General features: G+C 45.7%; 1 protein-coding gene across 1 annotated transcript in view; it reads right to left on the bottom strand.

Annotated features, from left to right (window-relative positions):
- Positions 1-20,405, bottom strand: part of TMCC3 (transmembrane and coiled-coil domain family 3) — a 144,135-nt gene extending 123,730 nt beyond the window's left edge. Inside the window, exon 1 of the mRNA XM_050900105.1 lies at positions 20,385-20,405. Within this exon, the coding sequence (XP_050756062.1) occupies positions 20,385-20,396 (12 nt within the window). The 5' untranslated portion in view covers positions 20,397-20,405. The remainder of the gene's footprint in view (positions 1-20,384) is intronic.
- Between the last annotated feature and the right edge of the window lie 2,350 nt (positions 20,406-22,755).

Genomic DNA, 22,755 nt, shown 5'->3' with positions numbered 1-22,755 from the left:
CACAGGCGTGTTTAGATATTTCAGAATTTTTGTATGACCTACCATATGCATCTAAATTCACCTGAATCTGGACTGAAATTACTTACCAGAAACTGCTCAGAAGAGAAACTACCAGAAACCAGAAACCAAGTAACATTGCAGTTACTTAATTCCCCAGATATATATCATTTTGATATCCAATAGTTTGTGTGACACCAATAAATCCATTATGCATCAGAATGAGAATATGCTCCACGAACAGACGATGCTGTTGAAAGATTATATCAAGGGCACAGAGAAACATGGTAAGTTCCCTGTCGGTGAGTTGTCTCATTTAGGATAAATCTTTTTTATAACACATACAATCACTGTTTGATAAAAAAAGCTTTATTACAGTGAAAGGGAAATATTGACTATACAGAAATAACGTCAAGCAAAAGAGTAAATCATAGACAGGCCTGCCAAACCAGTACCACGCATTAAAGTTGCTATGGATGCCCCGAGGCAAAGCAGCACAGTTCTTTTGGAGTGATTTGGAAATACACAATTCAAGGTACATTGCAAAATTGTTCCAAAATGCGCTCACCCTCGGCTGGTGTTCAGCGTGGTTCTGGCATTGAAACTGCCGTCAGCAAAGCTGTAACCATCTATTCCCAAGAAGAACCTGACCCAAGTCTGTGAGTTAAGACATTCAGAAGTAAAGTTTGCAATATTCCTTAAAGCATGGAAGGCAGTGATGTGAAGGGTTTCAGATGCTTTTACAAGGCAGCTAGTGTAGCATCGCCTTCATTTCCGGACTGTTTTCTTGTATCTCTATATTCTAATCATTTTCATTTTTTTCATCTTACATTGGTTGTAATTTCCATACTTTTGACTTGGTTTAGTTAGCCTGGTTCCCTACGGAAATGAGATTTCCAGGATCAGTCTGTGTATATGTCTGTAATAAACTTTTAATGTTGATTTCAGACCAATCAGACAGATACTGGAGATCTCAAACATGCTAAGCTCTCTGTGTACTTTATAACACCAGAGTGAGGGAAGGCCAAGGTTTTGATTTAGTTGGCCAAATCAGTCAAATGAGGCAGCCTGCACATAACCGTCAAAATATTTGGCAGAAGAAAGGCTGTATAAGAAAGGATGGGAATTTTATAGGATACATGGTGAGAACAGAAAATAGTATAATTTAAAAGTTTATGAATGAAAAGGCTCAAGACCATAGGAAACTGAGTTTCCACAGTGTTCTCTGTAGCCACAGGACTTAACATACACACCTTTGTGAACGAGCTAAATTCATAGCAGCAGCTATATTTAAGCTAATGTTAATGATGAGATTTTCATTACTAAGCTTTACTGTCTTCCACAATAAATGCGACTGCTGCTGGAATCTGAGGGCATTTAGCAGTCGTTCTGGGCTGGCCATCTCTGCACAACGCTCAGTAAAGCTCCTGTGTAGCGTCTCTGTGCCTAAAAGGAAGAAGAAAGGGCTGTATATGAACAAACTAGTCCAACAGAAAGAGTCGAAGCCTAGCTAACTGCTCCTATTTTATTTTAACCCCATTGCAACTGGTGGCGGGTCAACACTGAGGACGACGGTGGTGATGGTTGTGTAAAATGCACTGAGCAGCAGTGCAGTAACAGCTGAGCGTTAGTCCCAGCTGCTCCCCCCACATCCATCCCTGTGCCACTTCTCATTCCAGTTCAAATAGTAATTTCCCCAAGAAATGGATTTCCTCTGCATTCAGCAGGGTAGTGAGGAATCCCATCTTCCTTAATCCCACTTCTGGGACTTACGCATTGCGGTTGTTGGAAGAAACTGCTACTTTTAAATCTAGAATTTAATTAAAGCATCCGCAGGATTTTTCTCCTGTAATTCAGTGACCCTTCTCTCACAGGCTAGCCAGAATTATTTGCAAACTATTATGGCTACTGCAGACAAAAGAGGTCTCCAAGCTGTACCAGTAGCTGTAATTAACACATGAGCATATGTCAACACGTAATTGCATTGCATCTCAGAAGCATTCAGTGCAGCCACACAACCAAGCAGCTCTGACAAGCTTTTGGCAACCAGGCAGCAGCTAGTCCTGTCAGAAACTGGAACAAGAGCAGGAAGAGACCGAGAAGACCAGTTTCCTCTGCAAGGATTTTTCTAAGATCATCTTCCCTGGGTGCAGGGTCACATCCAGGCCCATGAAAGCCAAGCCGCTTCGGCATCAGGGATCTAGGTGAGCAACAGTGCTGCAGAACTTCAGAGCCTTTCCTCCTGCTGTTGGCCAGTCGGCAATTATTTACCGTGGCATGAATGACAGGACCGCAGGGGTAGGTATGATGAATATGAGCTGCAGCTACCAAGATTATAGATTGTGACATTGGGTTGGAGCGCAACATCTCAGCAGAAATGGGAGCCCTAGACAGTAACTGCACATGCACCTCTGCAAGCAGTCTGGGAGGGAAGGACTTGGGGCAGGATTTTTTTCCCATGTGAGCAATGGGACGGTTAATTGTACAGAGGGAACGGCTCTTCTTTGAGAAGCAGGCTAATAATTGCATTTGTTTCTCTGCAATTAGTCCTGATAGTGATAGGTATAGGCCATCACTGACCCCTGTGATCAGAAACACAGAAGGTGACCATTTAAGAAAGTTAGAGAGCCCAGCCAGATACACACGATGTTTTGCATGGATGGGAGGCCACATGTTCCTATTCTGAAATGAACCATAAGGTGGCACTGCTTTGAAACATTACCTCCAAATATTTTCCCTGACATTTTCTATACTCCACAAGAACACACCAAGTTCCCACTGAAATCAAGTGAATAAAGTCCTCCTACAGAAATCTCAGTGATATAGTGAGGGTTAACATAATCGGCATATGTACTTTCACATATATTATTTACTCTTAAATTGCTAAGTTTTGTCCTGAAAAACAAAACGTCTCAGATACTTTCGTTCAAGCACTGCACCTCCTACTTCAAAATGTATGTTTGTGTGTCTAACACACCCCCACTTCGTACAACTGACTGTCCTCTGGCATGTAGCATCATAAAGATTCTGCTCTTTTTCTGTGCCACATTAACAGCCAACAAAGACACTTCTAAGAAGTAATTTTCTGTTTCACTTCTAATGTACAGGACAAGACTGGGAGAGAGTTTGGGAAAGCAGGCTTTGCAAGCGGAGTCAGAGGAAACGAATAGTGGTTATGGGAAAATGCGCTACAGAGATTCCCTGATTTGCTGTTGTAAAACAACACGGTAGAGCTGGCACCACGTTAAATGAATGGCGAAAGGGACCTAAAGCCAGCTATAAGAAGGGAGGAGATTATGACAGTCTGGGAGAGAATAGCGCAAGACTGTGATTCTTAACAAATCTTCTCAAACACAAAGATAATGACTCTACTGAATCTCCAAATATCCCGTGCACACACAGAGAATGAGATGCTGGTTGTGTGTTGGTGTACAGTGCCAGTTATTCATAGCACAAGGAAAAGAAATGGGTCAGAAGATAAATGCTCACCGACTGAAGAACCTTCTGCATGGTTGTCATGTAGGAGCCCAACTGATCTGAAAATAGCAAGGCCATGAGTTCAGGTCCCCCTTGATCTTCTGCATCCACCTGGTCTCCTGCACCACAAAGAACTCCTCGGCTTTGGGGCAGCCCTTTACTATGAACATGCAAGGTCCTAAACCACTGTTATTTTTGCAGTCTCTACCACAAAGTATGGCTTGCGCACCTCCAGCTACCACATGCTATGCAGAAGAACACATTAGGGACAGAGAGCAAAACTACCTGAGCCTAGCCTTATTTTCTTTCTTACAGGTACTTTTGATCCAGCATTACATCCCAGTAGTGACCTTGCACTGGTATCCTTTCAGCCAGTGGATTAAAGTGTTCAAAAAACCAGTGAGACAATGGATGGGCCACAGACCCCTTTCCAAGCACACTGCACAGTGGAATAACAAAGCAGTGTCAGCTACAGACTGACTTCAGGACGTGCAATTGCCAGTGAATTGACCCAGGCTGCATCTCAACAGCCAAACAACATCCATTCATTCATGCATCTATCTGTTTGGATTCATCTATTCATTCTGCCCATGGAGCAGAAGACACACTCATACACAGTCTGGCAGAATGCAAAGCAGTCAAGTAAAACAGCTGGAGAGCCACCAAAACAGTCCACCCATATCAACATGAGGATGTCCTCATTTACTATAAACTTACTGCTATTTCAAATAGGAGAATATGCTAATTCATACCAAGAATGTACACATAGATCTCTTCAGAGTGTAGCAGCTCAGATGATTTTGAGTTGATCCTTACCACTCTGGTAAGGTAATGTGAAGCTCACCTCTACCGAAGTTGTCTGAAAAACCCTCCACGCATTTAAAAACCAAAAGGCAGCAATAGTGGGAGGCAGGAGGATGGAGGAACTTGTGAATATCAGCATGCAGAGTTAATAAGATTCTATCAGTAAGACTCATATGATGCGTTTTAGTCTTTTTTTTCCCTCTTTTGAGCATCCAAGATTGTCTTTATTTCAAATATCACCATAGGAGCAGTAATTAATTCAAATGAAGTGGGATTTACTCTAAATGAGCAAGAAAAATATTCCAAAACATTCTGAGCTCCAAACCTTAACAAAAAGAAAAGGATTTCTCTTTAAAATACAACTTTCAGAAAAAATTAAGCCCACTAATATTTTTTTTTGAGTCAGCAAATACACTGTGTAAAAACGGCACATTGGCTTTCTTCGAGAAGCAGGCTATCAAATGCTCCTTTTCTATCCCAAATAATAGCTAACTGAAGACTACCAGTGGCAGTAAGAAGCACTTGGACCTACTTGGCTCTTACAGATCTTTTTGAGTTGGATACTAATAGCAGTTACCGAACTGGAGCCCAAACATTAAGTATTATTACACTCTTTGAATCCAATACAGAAGCACTTCAATTATGCAAGCCTTGTGTTATGCCAGATGAGGTCATGATGCTTAATGCTTATCATATTCAATATTTCTGCCATTTTCTGAAAGCTTGATTATCAAAATTATCCTTTGTCCCTTGTGGCGTATGGATAATTGAGGTTTATACATTTCATGCAAAACAGGTTTTGTACCTCATTAAACAGACCCATCTGTATTTCCACAATGTACTTCCTGAACATAATCTGTGCAGTCTATATGCTCATGACTGGACAGCGTGACTGTGCTAACTATAAGGTAAACTGGGCTTTAAGTCTGAAACCGCTAGAAACCCACAAATCAAGTGGCAGGGCTCCAGCTTTGGAAGCAGATTGATTTTCTGCACTCTGAATAGGCATGCAAAATGGCACCATTTGTTACGTTATTCAAGCTGTTTAGCTGAACAGCGTTTTACTCATGTCTAACTTACACTGGCACTGATCATCAGTTGTTTTTAGCAGGAGTGAGAGTCCAGAAGGCAAATCATACACAGCTCAATTAGTTTAAACTAGTACTACGAAAATGTGACATGCAGATACTAATTCTTAGTCTGTTGTAGCAATGCAGGATACTTAAACAGAGTGAGCTCAGCATATGAGTTCACATACTCCCTTTTTTATATACTGGTGACGGACTACGCAGAACTCCTCAGCATGAGTTAATTCCCATGTGTTTACCTCAAATGCAGAAGTACACAACAGTACTGAGGCATCAGACTCACTAATCACCATTACCAGTATCTGCCTGGCGTTCTTAAAAAGGGAAACAAAACCCACATGACACACAATCAAAGTCTAGGGGGAAACCAAACACTTTCCTAATCAATCAGCCCGTCTTCTTGGGAAGAGCTCACGGAAAGCATAGGGAGTTTCACAACTGCCAAAGCATCACAGGAGCCTGGTTCCCAAGCAGCAGCATGTCCCACCGGCTAACAGAAAAATTCTCAAAATATAGCATTAGCGAAAATTGGGACATCAGCTTCTGCTCTGTTTTCAGGAAGACAGGTTTACAGGTGATACATGAATCTAATCCAGCTCTTTGAGTAAACTGCGTTGCTCTTTCATACCTCATTATCTGAAAAGCATCCTAGCAGTGTAAGATAGCTGAGAGAGACCTGTACATGAAGACCTAGTCACAGGGCAACGCCATGCAAAGGCAGTGGCTCTGAGGGGGCTTTCGGGAAAGAAGTGGGATTCAGTGAAAGGAGAGGGAGAAGAAAACCTGGTACCTGCCTCAGCCCACTGACTGCAGAAAAGACAGAGCAGCACCGACAGCCAGAGAAGGGGATAACAGAGTAGCCATGAGGGAAACGGGAAGAGCTACATGAACATCACATAGCAGGAGACAGGGACCAGGGCTAAGGCAAGCCAGAGCTGCAGAGCCTGCTGGGGAAAGGATGCGGCACTGGTGGATGGACCCCAAGAGAACAGCAGTATGATCGAAGGTGGCAGGCAGCGTTTGTGGGAGCACCTCCTTTGGAAGAAGAGCAGAAAGGGAAGTGCCTGCAGAAAATAAAGAGGTTATCATGGAGCAACCCAAGGTACAGAAAAAATGGCCTTTACAGCTTCTGAAACGATGTTACTGCGAGCAAATGAACCCGGTCAGCCTTTCTGTGAACAAGTCACAGTGTCAGGCTGTAGAGCTCAGAGCACGCGGGTTGCAATGAGCATTAGAATCAGCAGGGATACAGCTGGTGAGTTTTATGCCATTTAAAATGCCTCAGAAGTGTCGTTTCGTGGTTATTTCAGTATGCAGAAACTTAATTTGATCAGAAACATAATTATCTGTGTCCTAGTTCTTCACTATACCTAAGTATTTGTCTTACAAGATGTTACTCCCAATGCATCTCTAGATTTATGCTATATAAAAAAAAATCTTGAATGACGTTCAGTGACCACTGATCAGAAAACATTAGTGCTACCTGTAAAAGAAATACATTACAGTGTTTTAAAATCAGTAATACTGAATAGGCTTTCATTTTTACCTTAACTTTTTATTCGTGAAAGCAGATCTTCCCCCAAAAAAGTGATTTTATACAGCTAGAACTAGTTTACAGACTTCACTTGAAAAATTTAATTCATCATACTGATTTCTACCCTGTAGTGGTTAATGTACTTCCACATGTGCTGCTCTTAACCATAAATCCACCTGGGGGAAGGCAGTCTCAGCTAAGGGTGCCTAGTTTAAGTTGAGTTTAGCTCTTTGCAGGATTAAGCCCTATGAAGCAGAAGTAGTCTGCAATACAGAGGAGGTCAGAGCAGAGTAATTCTCTAAGTGAGGCTGCAGATTACATCTCGTGCGGCAGGTTGCCAAGGAGCTGCTAGGAGCAGAGAACAAATACAGATGGGAGGAGGTGGATGCAGCAAGGGTGGAACTACGCTGAAAAGGCTTTGCCTACAAAGGGCGAGAATAACAGGCAGTAGGAGCAGACAAAGCCCAGGACCTACAGAGCCCAGCCAAGGATGCTCCAGCAGAACTAGCAGAAGAGCCCCTGAAGGTCCCACCAATGCCTCCTCCCTTAGCTGGAGTTTCATGACCACAGCCCTGCCAGGCATCCTCAGCCCCGAGCCACCTCCTTCAGCTGCTCTCTCTCCTCCCATCCACTGCTCGGGGGACCGAAGCACCACTCCTCACATATTCTGGAGGTGCTGTCCCTTTCCCTCTCCTCCATCCTCCTTCTCAAACTGAGGGAAGGAGAAATCACATGAGAAAAGTCTAAAATTGCTAAACAAGCTCTAATCTTAAACCCTATTAGGATGAAAAACCTTAGTAAGCTCAATAACAGATATAAAAACCTGACAGCTCTTCCCTGCAGAATCATTCAGCTATTTCAAAGCTGCACTGGTTTCCCAAGCGCTAGTTTAGGAACATTTCTTTATTCAGGAGAGCACTGATGCATGTGCCTACACAAGTGTATGCTTTTACAATGCAGTGTCTTAGAAAGACAAATTCTAGTTGTCTTGGATAAGACAGTAATTTAAAACTACTGGTTTTCCCCTTGGCTTCTTTGGCAAGCCTTACACAAGAAAATTTTATCTATCTCTTGCCCTCTCATGTACCGTAGTGATAATACATATCTATCTACTTCACTTCATAGTGGTGTCATGAGGATTCGTTAATGCTTATAAGCACTGTGAAGATGAGAAGTCCTACAAACATAAAGGTACATTGAGGCAATAGGTTTTTAATGCACACTTAGCCCTGTGGTGAGTATCTCTCCCCTTCTACCACCCCCTACTAGTATCTCTAAAGCTGTTTGTCAAAATCTGCCCTGTGGGACAGCCAAAGCTGATCACTGTATAGGCCCAGGGGACTGAACCAAACACTCAGATGAGTAAAGTTAACAATGCTGATCTCAGGCACAGCAAAAATTTTGAGAACACACATATACTTTCAAAATCCCTACAGCTGCAGTGCCAAGGAAGAAAATGTGCTTATGAAATCAAAATAGGCTCCAGAAGCAAGGAACAAATGAACTGATTGTTATTTAGCTTGGGGAAGGTATTACTTTTTCCTCATTTGATTCAATGCCATGCTTCCCTCTGATTTAGTGATTTGTGTCTTTCATTTCTAAATAACATTCTGTCTAAATTTAGTTACCATAGAGAACAGTAAACCCAGACTGAACACCTGGACACTTGTTACAGGCAGGCTATTCTGGAGGTGGCGGTTCAGCACACCAGAAACAGCAATTAAAAACCGCCTCCAGCACACTCGGCTTTGCTAAGACTCATGACGACAGCGCTTGGTTCATCAGGCAGCTCTTCTTCCTCTCTCCTTTCCTGCTCTATACACGGAGACCTGGTCCACACACAGTCCCTGCCCCTGAGATGGAAATAGTAGCTACCTTGTTGACTGTCCACCCTGCTCAGGTACAGTCATGTTCTCCTCTGTCCATGTCGTGCTGCAGTCTGACAGTGACCCACATTCTCATTCAAATTCACTGGGGAACCACAACTGGGAAACCAGAGCAGGCGGCGCAGGCTCCAACAAACTTGAGCGACCAGCTCTCGAGGACATACGAGGTGAGGCACAGCTACCCCACCTGGATGGTCGAGATTCAAACTTCACGTGTTTGTTCCCTGAGCATCAGGATCTACCCCAGCTCCACCAGCCGCTTACAAAGGAGGCACAAGCACCCTTTGCAAGTGCTAATAACGTGTTATTCTTACAGCAGTGTTGTGATGGGAGTGCTTCTTATGCCCAGCTTGTCAAAGCACCAGCTTACCCTCTCTTGACAGTAGTTTTAAAACTGCACCCTAACCTCAGAGGCTCTGGCAAAAGAATGCCATAGCTGACCTGTAATTCAATGTCAGGCAGCGCTAAAATACGTCGGGATGCGCGCTGGTACTGCCCCGAGCCCACCTGGAGGTCAGCGCGACCGCTGTGTGAGGGCTGCGGAGGGAAAAGGCTCAACCTCGCTGCGGCCGACCAGGCCTCCTGCAGGCAGCCGTTCTCCCTCTGGGCAGGGGCAGGCAGCAAGCTGTATAAGCTGTGTGCTCTCGTCCTTGCGCTGCTGGATATTGGGGCCCAGAAAAAAGGGATTTTAGGCAGCGATGAGGAATTTCAAAGGTCTAAAGAACTGGTGAAGAGAATCTGGCTACTTGTAAGTCTGAATACTAGTTTGTCACAGGAGACTTTATATGATTTCTGCCATTCTAGGAAGGTATCTGCCTTTCTTTAATGAAAACATTCTGTCACCACCTGTCAGGAACAAATTCAGGCAAAGAAAACAAGACAATATTGAACTAGAAGGCAGGATCTTGCAAAACATCAGAGCTGATTCATCCCTTCCCATCCCTTCCCCCCTATCCTACTCCGGGCACCATGCCGAGAATACATTAACTTAACCTGCCTGGGGATTTACATTAGATTACTGTCCTCTACCAGTGATTTGAAGTTCCTTTATTCTCCACCATTGCTGTATTTCTGTAAGAGACGTACTGAATAAAAGTAACTTCATCTTTTTCTTGAATTATTCCAATTTCTGTAGAGTCTGGCAGCAGAAGTGCCAAGTACAAAAGTCTTGACTACTTACTCCCACTAGAACTACTCACTCCCTCTAGAACTGGTATGCCAGGGTATTAGGATATAAATCTGTTGTTTTTCTCCCAACATGTGTGAATTACCAGAGTATTACGTATGTAGATTCACATTCTTGCTTGCTAAAGCTGCACTCCTACTTTTTAGGATCTGAAAACAGTAGTTAAAAGAAGTCACCTGTTGTAGGGCTAAGTTAAAAAATCCTCTTGGATGAAAAAAACCCTTTTGGATCACACATTAAAAGGAGGAATGATAAATAACTGTCAGGAAACTGTGGCTTCTAGTATCACGCAAAGCCGGGGACATTTTATTCTGCATACCCTCAACTCATTCTACATAGTTTCTGCAATGATGGCACTCAGGGTTACAGCCTAGAAAGCTCTCTGGTTACACTTCTCCCAGTAATTAAAAAAATCAAACTTTATTCATATAATATAACACTTACCGCTTCGCAGAAGGACCTTTTTCCTGCTCCCTTCCCTCATCAAGGTAATCTCTGTGTTCAGCTGCCTTCCCGTGCAGGTGCTCTGCAAGCCACAAAAGCCCAGTTTGCCCGGACCAGTAGCTGACCTGGCAGCAGCGAGCGGTGGTGAAAGCAGCCCTCTCTGAAAAGTTTTCTTTGTGTTGCAAAGCAGTTCGGAAAAACAACTCGGTCTACCTGAGCTTTCCCACGGCCGCAACAAGCATCCTCAGCGACTGGCTGCTCCAGTGGGAAGGGAATGGCAGGGGATGGGAACAGGTCGGTCTGGCTGCAGAAGGAAAAAAGCCTCTGAGGCTGGACACAGCTTCTCAGCTGCAAGGCTGGGCACGGTTATACCTTTGCTGAGAGTGGATGCAAATAGCAAAAAGCTTAGAAAAGTTGTCCCAATTCTTTCTTACTAAAGGTCAGAGGGAGTCCATTTGCTGAGAAGGCATCCCAAGACTGTACAACCAGCCCTGCTTTCAACAACATAAAACAAAATAGAACAGAAGAGAATAAAATAAAATAAAATAGCCCTGCAATCTAGCTCTCAGGAAGACCTGAATTGACTGAATCTAAATGGTAAAGAGCAACGGAAAGAGTATCTCTTCAGGCTTCCTTTATACATAAAAAAGCAAGAAAAAGGACAAAAATCCCCCTTTATTTTTGAGCAAGTCAATATGTATCATACATCCATTTGCACTCATTAACTCAAGTAGGCCAGTACCAAAGGCTTGCCACTAGGGGCTATGTCCTTTTCAAACAGTTAATGGAGTTTTAATTAATTGTGTTACCTGAAAATATATCTTGACAAAAACCAAGATAACTGAAATGCATTAAAAAGTGTGTTTATTCATCTGCCCAGAAATAAGCTGAAAAAGACAAAAAGACAAAGAGAACATGTAATAGAACATTTTTTTCAACTAGAGGTTAGTTTTTCAGGGAAAAATCAGTATTTTCAGCAGAAATATATTTTCTGTGTTTTTTTTTTTTAAATCAAAACCTTATTTTCTATTAAAAACAGCTTTGACAAAAATAATATGGGCCAGTGAAGCAATTCCTTTTATAATGGTTTCTGGCATTCAAGGTCGGGCTCTACTACATTAAACACAATAGCTTAAGATCAATTGTTCAGAAGCAGGAAACCAGTGACCGAAGAGCCAGTGTCCTCATTTTATAAGTCCTAAAGCCACATGAGATCTGTCAGGGCATGCACAGATGTTGTAGTAGGGCAGAAAAGGTGAGCCCTAGCCATTTTTCACCTTACAACAGGCAACTATCAAAGATTTTTGGAATTCTTTCTTACTCTTCAATGAGAGAAAAGGTTTCTTCACCAACAACATGCCCAAGACGGACTGTAGCAGAAAAAGATCAAACAAATTTGCCTAAAAAAATCCCACGTCAGGTCAACAGCCCAGTGAAAACAGCGTACCTATTTAACCAAGCCCAAAGCCCAAGCCACTGAGCCGTAAGCCCTGTTTCAGGGGAGGCATCATCGTACCAAGTACTACAGATGGGTGCCACTTATCCTCTAGAAGATGGAAATTACTCGTCAGGCAGCAAGGAGGAGGTACGTTGAATGCTTGGTGCTGTTTGCAAACCATCGCTGAGGCTTCAGAAAATGGTGCACAGACCAGAAATGTGTAACAGTTTCCAACTGAAAAACTATTAATATAGCTTTACAGGGGTTAACAGTTCACAATAATCTGCTGGTCTGAAACATTTGGGATATTTGGCCTAGAAGTCCCACCACAAAGCAGTCACGATGCTGCATCAGTTAGTTGGATATTACAACTTAAGGAGTCCTCAGTCGTCATCAAACTACACACAATCTAATATCAAATGATCTGGTCGGTCCAGGAAATACCCATATTCGCTCAATCTCAGCTAAATTATTTGGAAGAGGCGTGTTTGGTGCACTGGGTGGACACACCGGCCGCATGCTCACCTGAGCAGGACTCACCGCTTCTCTCAGAGGAAACAGGGAGCCGTGGAGACCAAAACACAAACCATTGATGCCAATTTCTAAATGTACCTCTGCTACGTGGTAAAGCAGCAGACTGAAGAAATCCATTTTTGCACTAATTGCTAACTACTGCAGGAAGGGCTGACAGGAAAAAATAGTCACATGTGGCTTACTTACCAGGAATTCATACCAAGGTGAACATATTAACTCCATTTATTTGACTGCTCAATCCAGCACAGCCACACCCCAAACAATGGAAATGAAAAACCCTTTGGAAATTGCAGTTTTATCACTGGGCAGACCTGGAAATCATCTTTGTTAAAGGAGGCAAAATTTCCCTCCTTTCCTCACAACCAAAAAGGTCAATCAGCTCATCTGTCCCTTTTTTTTCCATGTCTGTCTGGAGATTTTTTCCAAATACATTTTTTAAAGTTAAGATTTTATTGTCTTCTCACCAGGACAACATTCCAGCAGTGGGGAACATATAGAGGAACAGATATTAACTGTCCTTTTTTTGTGTCTTTTGTGCTGGAATCTGCTTTGTCCCCACCTCAGAACATGAAGACAGAGAAATGTCGGTCCTGGCGCAGGCAAGCTGTCGACAAACACGCAACCAGCCACTCTAACCTACCATTGCCCTGAATGGGAGTCACAAACACAAGAAATGACTTTAAAAAAATCCTTCTGGTTTTAGTTCAATGAAGTCAACGTGTTTAAGACATCTTAATCTTCCTCCATTTGTTTTGCCACTGCTTCAATCTTAAGTTATGCACACATTCTCTGAGGCGACATAGACTCATAAAACATTTCTCAGCTGACCTGCTTAATCAACAGTATGACTCTAATAGGTTCAATATTTCACAAGCAACGCAGGAGAAAACAAACCTCAGTTCTGTGGTGCTGGACTGTAAGGAGCATACTGGCTCACATTAAATCCATGCCTGTATCTTGGCTGAAACAGTGGCCAACAGTGGATGCCTTGGGAAGACTCTCACAACCAGAATAATTGTGTAATGCGGCTCCCAAGAATACTTTCCAGCTGCTGGGGAGCTGCAGGTCAAGGGCTTTCTGAGCCAGCGGTGTTAATTTAGTACTCAGGGGCTTTTGAAGTATTCTTCCTGAATTTGCCTGCTTGTTTTTTGAATCCATGGAAACTTGTGCTCCCCACAACGCCCAATGGCAAGGAGTTGCACAGCTAAACGAGGAGCACATCCTTCTGCTCTGAATCTGGGGCCTGATGGTTTCATTTGATGGCCCCAGTTCTTCTGCTGACAGAGACAGTGAACAATCACTCACTCTCTAATTTTTCCTCCCCATGCCATTTACACCTTGCTCTCCCCTCTGCTTACCAACAGAGGTAGCAGATAAAAATATGACCAGTAAGAAAGACAGTTGAAAGCACATCAGGTGTTTAAATCCCATTTTCAAAAGTGAACCCAGGGACTTCGATACATAAACCTCACTGACTTTCCATTAGATTTTGGCTCCTTATTGCCCAACTTCACAGAATTTTACTCTGGAATCTTAAGAAAATAAATTTTAGGACAGAGATTTTAAATAGATCGTAGATACATTTGAGACAGCCCATTAACATTTATTTATACCACAATGACACTTCCAACTTAAGACCTCCAAAACTGCAGAAATACCAGCCTACCTTTTAAACATCCTAGTTTGCGTTGCAGAGCAGAATGAATTGCCCTTCCATCATCTATTGCCTGCAACAGCACACACAACCACCAAGCCTGAAGCCTCAGCTTCATCGCCTTGGTCTGCTTTATTCCCTTGCTACTGTTTCAAGTCTTTTCAAGCATTGGGAAATATCAGCCCTGTTCTGGTCCGTATTTGCATCTGTCCTGGTTTCGGCTGGGACAGAGTTAATTTTCTTCTTAGTAGCTGGTACAGTGCTGTCTTTTGGATTTAGTGTGAGAATAATGTTGATAACACTCTGATGTTTTAGTTGTTGCTAAGTAGCGCTTATCTTAAGTCAAGGATTTTTCAGTTTCCCATGCTCTGCCAGCAAGCAGGTGTACAAGAAGCTGGGAGGGAGCATGGCCAGGACAGCTGACCCGAACTAGCCAAAGGGGTATTCCATACCATAGAACGTCATGCCCAGTATATAAACAGGGGGGAGCTGGCCGGGAGGTGCAGATCGCTGCTCAGGCATCAGTCAGCAGGTGGCAAGCAATTGCATTGTGCATCACTTGTCTTTTCTTCGGTGTTATTTCTTTTTTTTTGTTATATTCCTTTTCATTACAATTATTATTATTATATTATTATTATTAGTTAGTAGTGTATTATATTTTACTTCAGTTATTAAACTGTTCTTATCTCAACCCACAAGTTTTACTTTTTTTTCCTCCTCCCCACCCCACTAGGAATGGGGAAGGGGAAGCGGCTGCGTGGTGCTGAGTTGCTGGCTGGGGTTAAACCACAACAGCATCATAGACACTGTTGGCAAAGATGGATCCTACTGCTAATCAGCTGAGTCACAGAAAAAAACCACCAGAAGCAGTGATGGGAAAGATGAACTCTTTAGCAAATAGGAGTGCTTAGGTAAAGGCAGGAAATCCTCTTATCTTTAGTCCTTCAAAACCAACGCTTATGTCCCATCGAAATCCTCACTTGCATATCATGCAATCTTTTAGGCACTGAAACACCTCCAGGCACTGAAATTCACTAAAAATCCACTAAAATCCACTTAAACCCACCCCAGTTACAGCCTGCGGAAGCTCTAGCAGAAATCTCCAACTGCCTGTCTGTCCTGTTTCTCCCAAAGGCCAGAGACCCCTATTCAAGCCCCTACTCTGCTGTGTTTGGAGCAAGGATTTATTCAGTGCTCCCTCATGTCAGGGTGGCCTGTGTCTTTCTTACCTAGTTAAATTGCCTGCAAGTTAGCTTGGCTAAATCTAATGCTTAAGTAAGTTATCTGTTGTCATGGATTTAACTGCTAACGTGTTTTATATTCCCCAAGGGTAGCCAAAATAGTAGAGCTTCTAAAATAGCTGAATAAGGAAAATCTCATTATTACTTCAACCCTGAAATGTAGTCTTTGACCGACAGTGCTATATACTATTTGAAGACAATCTCTGAGCAACTAAAAATACCAAAAGGGCACTTCTTCCCCCCAGCAGAGCTATGGTGCCACCCACTCCCAGTAGCCCAAATTGTCCCAGTGTGTGCAGTTCTGCCCAACAAGTTGTAAAGACCAGACAATGACAACTTGGTTAAAAATAAAGCTTTCATTCTGCTCAGACATCTGGTGAATAAAATTGATAGCAAGATGCAGCACTGCTCTGTACCTGTCAAGGTATATATGTCCCTCCTAACTACCTTATGAATTAAACAGAGCATTACCAAGCAAGGCTGTTCCCTTTCCCTCCTCATTTGTACCTACAAGAGCAGCTACTGATTACTGAGCATCAGAGCCAAAAACCACCTGAGAACATTAAATGATATATAATAAAAACAGAAGTAGCATAGAATTTCATCTTCATTACACACTTTATTTAGCCCAGCCTGGATTTTCAGTATATTCTGCCCATACTAATTTCTTCTTTTTGTTGTCCCGAAATACTAATTTCTTGTTGGTGTGTTTGATTTCCATTAATTTCCAAGTGTGGGTACATCTTGCCTAAAGAAATAACTCCAGCAGTATTTGACATGTGAATTTGTTTTCCCTAGTGAATATGAACAAGATACACAGAGCTGATATTCAAAAAGATAATACAAGCAGATGCAAATGATAATTTATATCTAATATATACCTTACTGATCTGGCGAAAGACTGTCAAGGCTGAATAAATTAGCTCCTAAGATGGTCAATTAAGACAGGTAGGTCATCTCACAAGAGAAGCTGAGAGAAACAAGTCCAAAGAGACAAGAATGCTGAGGTTTGGAGAATTGTCTTTCCTTCCGTTGCCTGGAAATATAGTCTCTCCTCTCTCAACTCTGTTACTGCCTTCCTGCAACGTCTAATAGACAGCTTGTCTCTATTAACTAGGATGCCAATCTATTTTATTTGAACGACTGGGAAGGAGGAGGTATGTAAAAACAGGAAAAAAAACTCAAGTATTTTCTTCCTGCTTATATATGCATTAGTATTTTCTTACTAACAAGAAACTGAGTGACAAGTGAGGGGCATATGGAAGAATCGGATCTTTCACGTGGAATGAAATCAAGTGGACCAACCTCAGCTGACATTAGCTATACATCCAGCTGCAGCACCCAGATACTACGCAATGGTGTTCTTAGAAACGTGTATTCATACAAGCCAGAAAGTACTTGGAAATGCCCATGTCATCTTTAACTATTTTGAACAGCTTGAAGAGGGAGGAAAAGCAGTGGTGGCCAGGAAACTCTGTACATACAGCCATCGTATTTCTCAAGTCTGAAGAGAGAGTGTGTAGAGACAGGAAAGGGGGGCACACTCTCTGGAAGGATGAAACTCCTGTAAAGCATCTCAAATAAGGCATTAGGATAATTAGGAAACCTCGACGTCACTAGTACTCCGAGGATTTTAGCAAGCACTCCCTTTGTGAAGAACAGGTTGGACATATGTAGCTGGAGGGGCCAGGAAGGGGGGGGGGCAGGCAGAGAGGTCTAGGCTGCTCCCTAGCAGGAGCACTCAGTAAGAGCTGCTGAGCTAGGCTCCAGGTTCAGCAGAGAGTGACTGAAAGCAGCAGGCTAGCAGTATCTTGCTACTGCCCGTCCTTCCCCGTGGTGTTCTCTTCTTCCATACTGCACAGCTCTGATGCATACAGCGCCAGACCTCACTTAGCCCAAGCGACTCTGCTTTCCTCCACGGACTACAGCAGAGACCTGAGGAACACATGGAGGGTCATCTGCCTAAGATGTGCCTCTGCACTAGTGAGCAAAAGTGCAGAGGAGGTTGCACAGAGCATCATTGTGCCACTCTTGAAGCCACAGGACTGCCAGCACCTGCATACTACTGCTGGCTTCAGGTCATCACTGCCTGAAGGACTTCACCCTGTCTCAGTAACTGAAGCACAGGGAGCAGGCAAGCTCCCCGGAAAGATCAGCTCACATGAGGAGCCAAGGGCTCAGCATAGGGAAAGCCCACCTCACACACACAGCTCAAGAGCAGCTCCACCGAGACACTAACATTTCACCTATTCCACCCATCCTCACAGATCCATTTTCTCCACGTTAGAGTTGAAATTCAGTACGCCCCCAAAAGAAAGGGCAAAGACATTATTTCGTCTGTCTCTGGCAACAAAATCCAGGTTTTTACTATGCTTCTGAGACATCTGAAACAACTCTTCTACTTATTGCTCCTTTATGAGCGCAGATGGCACTGGAAAATTTGATCCAAAGGGAAAGTGTGGATTTAACACTGAGCTGTTGACCTATACTAAACCCTGTGCAAGCGTTTCAGCTTTCTATCTCAGTGGCCCAGTCCTCTCCAGCTTAATTTATTTTTGAAGCAATCAATGAAACATCAACTGCATCTAGGGACAGCAAAGTCAGAGAGGTCCCGAATGTTAGGCTTCCTCTTGCTGGCCATAAAATCAGGTGACAGGCGGAACAATAGAAAACCAGGGGTTTCTCCCTATTTTATCTTCCCTTTCCAACAGATATAAAAGCAAAAAGGGGATGCTAAGTCACAAATGGTAGAAAATCCTCTGGAACAGCAGAGAATAAAGAGGACACAAAGCAATCGACACTGAGGTTTCATACTCCAGCCTAGAGAGTCATGGCATGAAATTAATTTTAACTGTTGGTTGCCTACATGACTACTGTTTTTCCAAGACATGCTAAGGACCTGATCCACGAACTCAGTGAGGAAGGTGCTCCAACAGGATGCCTAAAGTAGGATCTGGGCACTCATGATCCAAAGTGAGGGCTGCAATTGTGTTTCTTTTTATTTCTTGTTCCTTTTGCCTAAAAGGAGATTCCCTTTCTCAGACAGCTCTTCATGCAGCCTTCATTAGCCCTGAGGTGTTGCCTAAGAATTAGGGATTACAAATTTTATCATTTTTAAGCTGAAGTTAGTTTAGTTTAACTTCTCTTGGCACCACTCTAGTTCTCATGTACAGCAGAGGAATTTAGCACATGTGGCCCCTAATTCACACGGAGGTCAGTCTGCAATGGACAGCTCAGGAACGTGCAGCACAGAACAGGCTGCCAGCGTAGACCAACACTCAAGCCCTGATTCAGCCCTTGGGCAGCCACAGAATTAGGTATGAAAAAGAAACAAGGCTCGAATACCTTGTATCCACAATCCCCAAGGTCATTTTGACCTTTAATAAATTTGACCTTAATTTCAAATCTTGACCATCTCTGCACTCCCCCTCCTTGTAAGCAAAGGAGTACGATGGGTAGTGGAAGAAGGTAAAATTCAAACGAAGTATTTGTTCCACATTATTCACAATGCCAGCATAGAATTAATCAGCTTTCTCTTACCTAGCCTGTACAAACTGTATAATAACTACATAACAATTAACACTAACAGTATAAAATACTGCTCTGGGAATATTTGTAAAAAGAGATTAGCATTGTCGGGCTTTAGGAGCCTGGCTAAGTGAAGGGTTCCTCTCCAGAACAAAGGGAATCCTAAATCATCCTGTCTGTTCTGCGTCGCTCGGGCTCTGCGAAACCAAGAGCAGCCGTCGGAGCCCAGATCAGCAGCTCCAAGAGGACCCCAGCCTCCAACCACCTGACTCACCACACAGCGAGGCTAGAGATTTCCCACACCTTTTATCACAAATTTTGAGGGATGTCTTGCTATTCCAGTTGTCTGAGCTACTGCGCACTTAGGCTAGTGGCCCTAAAGCTGTAACAACAAAATTTGGGAAGACAACACAAAATGAGAGCAAGACAGGAACAACAGCGGGACAAGAAGCCTGAGCAGTTACGTGATTCATTCTTTTGATAACGCTCCTTCTACACTGGCACTTTCCTGTTACAGCCAGTTTCCAGCCATGATGGGGAGCAGCCCAGGTCCACCTAGAAGGAAAGCTTGCCTTTCAGAAGGAGTACTGAAAACTGTGATAGGAGCTGGAAGGTCTGTATGCACACCCTCTTATGTCAGGGAAAGGATTCCTCCTGACTTTAATAGCTTTTGGTTGCGGCTCCGAACTGGGGTCTGGTGCTGCTGTGTAGCCACCCTCCCCTCGGTTCAGACCTTCGGGTTGTTTTTCTAAAGCTTTTAGCAGCACCTTGAGAGTCTTGCATTCGCCTGCACGCGAAATAAACAGCGCCGCTGCCTAGTCTACAAATGAAGAGCCGTTCCATTCGCCGAAGTCGCTCCCTGCCCGAGGTTTTACAGCGAAGGGATCGTCCGCTGCCGTGCAAGGAACAATAGAGCGGCGGGCAGGAGAGCCACGGACCGCCAGCCCCGCTACACGGCTGATGGGCAGAGCGGCGCTCCGCTCCCACAAGCAGCCCCGGGCGGCTCCGGGCGCTTGGCGCTCACCCTGTGCCGGCCGGCCGGCCGAGCCTCCCCCGCCGCAGCCGGGTTCGCAGCCAGCGGCGGCGGCCTGCGGGGAGGCCCCGCGCCCCGGCTCATCGGCGCCCCGCGCTGCCCTAACCGGCGGCGCGTGCTGCCGGCCGCAGGCAACCATGGCAACTCCAGCCTGAAAACGGCCCGCTCCGAGAGCCGCCGGCCGCGGACGGCAAAGTTTGCCCGGCCTCGCCCGCCCGCTGCCCCCCGCCGCCGCACCATGGACAGCGCCCGGCGGGCTCCCGCCGCCCGCCCCGCCGTAGGGCGCCGCCGCCCGCGCTGCCCCCGCCGCCCCCGGCCCCCAGCCGCCCCTGACGGGCGCAACCGTCCCCCGCGGGGGGCCGCTCCCGGCGCCGCGGCGCCCCCTGGCGGGGCCCCGGCGCACACGCCGCTAACCGCCCGCCGCCTCCCCGCCTCGACTCCCGGTCGCGGCGCCCGGGGCTCAGCGGCGGCCCCGCGCTCCCGGCCCCCCGCTCCGGTGTGCGCGCCCGCGTCCAGCGGGGCAGCGGCGGGGGTCCTTACCTTCCGCAGCATGCCGGGCAGGCAGCGCCGGCGGCTCCCCGCCGCGGCGCCGCGCTCTCCCGCCCCTCACGGCGCGGCCATGCAGGGGGGCAGCGCGGCTCCGGCGGCCGCCCCGGGGCGCACACCCCGGCCCGGCCCGGCCCGGCCCGGCCCGGCGGCGCAGTGCCCAGAGCCCGCGGGCGCAGCGGCCCTCCGTGCGCGCCGCCCGCCAGCCCACACTGAGCGGCGGCGCGACGGCTGCCGCCCGCCACGAGGCAGCGCGGCCGCGAGGGGGGCCGGGCCCACCCGCCCCCGGCGCCCGGCCCCTTCCCCCGGCCACGGGCAGGGGCGCGGCCGCAGCCCCCTCCCCGCCGCCGGCCCGGCCCGGGCGCCCGCTGCCCGGGGCTGGGGCAGCCGTGGCCGAAGAGGTGGCCTCGACCCGGGAGGGTCGGGGACCGTGGCAGGCGCCTGGCTCTGCCCGGCTCTCGGTCACGCTGCGTGGGCGCCCATAGCGACCTGGGGAGCCGCGGCGGACTCCCCGCGGAAAGCAGGGTGCGGGGCTCCCTCCCCGCCTCAGCCGCTTGCTCCCAGCTGTGCAGCGTCGGCTGGTCTGGGCCAGAGCAGGGCAGGGCTGAGGGTTGCTTCCCCTCCTGGGGAGGAGGAAGATGCCAGGCTGGGTGGCTTCGTCGCCCCGGCCAGATCCGGGCCGTGGGAAGCCGCTTGGACCACGCTGGTCTGGTGCTTAAACACTCTGTACGTGGTCATTGTGCTCCAGTTTCCCATAATGAAGCAAGTCTCACCCAAAGCAAACTACACCTATTCCAGGAGCAGTTTGCTTTTCCTGCAAGCTGTAGTACACTGTCAGAGCTACAAGCTGTTCTCAAGTTAAAATAGAATCCAATCTCAAAAGGTATTTAATGCTAATTATAATGTACTTTCTGTATTAACGTTAAATGCAAGAACCCGGGGCTCCTGCTGTCCCGTATGTGGAGGTGAATCATTGCTTGGCGTGTCACATCTGCACCCCCCACCCCCCCACCCCCAGGTGAGCCTGTGTGCCCAGCAGCCGAACCCGTGAGATGGAGCAGCAGGTTGTGCTGTGTCTCGGGAGGACAGGACCACGTGTTTCAGATTCTGAAGGATGTGGCTTATCTCAGAGCAACCCATTATTTCCAGTTTTCCCTGTGTCCTGGTACGTTCTCAAGTCACTTTTCATGAAACTTCAGTCCTGTGAGCGTATAGCGACCCATGGTAAATTCATTTCCAGCAAGCTAGTTAGTGAGTAAAAAGCAGACAAAGAAGTTAGAGCAAACTGTCATTGCATTTACATTTGGAATTAGTTTGACAGGAGCAGTTTAGCTGAAGCAACTGATTATTAGCTGGCAGGTTAATGCGGAGTTCATAACCTTATGTCATGGAGAGCAGGTAGCCACACCACAGTACTTGGCCATCAAATCTCGGCCATCATGTTTGCGATGCTGTGCAGACTGAGTCCGATGCTGCTGCCTTTGATCTTGTGGCGTAGGGTATTACTCAGCGCAATGTTGCATTAAGGTGCTAAAACGGAGGGGGGTCACTTGAGTGGAACCCACGTGACTAGTGCTTTTTTATGTTGGTTATGGTTAACCAATGGTTGTTACATTGTCGGTGACAGCCATTGGGCTCAGATTTGCTGGGCTCCTATTAGCGCATTAACTTGTGTCTCATGATGCTGGTTGTTAGTTACTTCTCCTCTCTCAGGTCTGATTACACAGGCTTCAGTTGCACTTCTATTCACTTGCTCCGGTTGCCTCTTTCCTTTCTCTTGTCTCCTGAAAATGAAGAACCCCTCATTTTGTCAAAATTTCTGTATTAATTACAGGTGTGATATGATGTTTTCATAGTCGCTGTAGATGACTATTCACAGAAATTGGTGGCATTTCCAAGAATACTACCTGCTACAGTCATTGACTCTTCTCATCCGTTGCCCAGTGTAAAATGCTATGGGACGCATCCCTCTTACTGTATCTGCTGTCACCCTTGTTCGTGACAGACTCTCAAATGGCTTTCCTTTCTTCCAGACATTTCTCACTGAAGTGCACACGTCCTTCTTGCATGAGGGTTGATTGTGTAAGCTTGATACAATTACTAGTTTACCTATAAGTGAAATGGGATAATCAAGAGGAATAAGAACATCAGCAATAATCCTGGACCATAGGCATATGGGAATCTGCTCTGGGTATTTGGTTTGTTTTCTCTGTAGTTACACTCATGAAAAAACATGTGCTCTGGAATCACTTCTTTTCTGAAGAAGATCTCTGAGTATGATTAAAAGAGAGTTGGAACCCTAAGATTCAGGTGTTGCAATGCTTAAATTACAGGTATGGGGTTCTTAGAGTACCCCAGACCTCAG

This window comes from Gymnogyps californianus, chromosome 1 (genome assembly GCF_018139145.2).
Source record: "Gymnogyps californianus isolate 813 chromosome 1, ASM1813914v2, whole genome shotgun sequence".
Lineage (NCBI taxonomy): Eukaryota > Metazoa > Chordata > Aves > Accipitriformes > Cathartidae > Gymnogyps > Gymnogyps californianus.
Note: the sequence above shows the minus strand (reverse complement) of the source record. Positions and strands in the feature narration are given on the sequence as shown.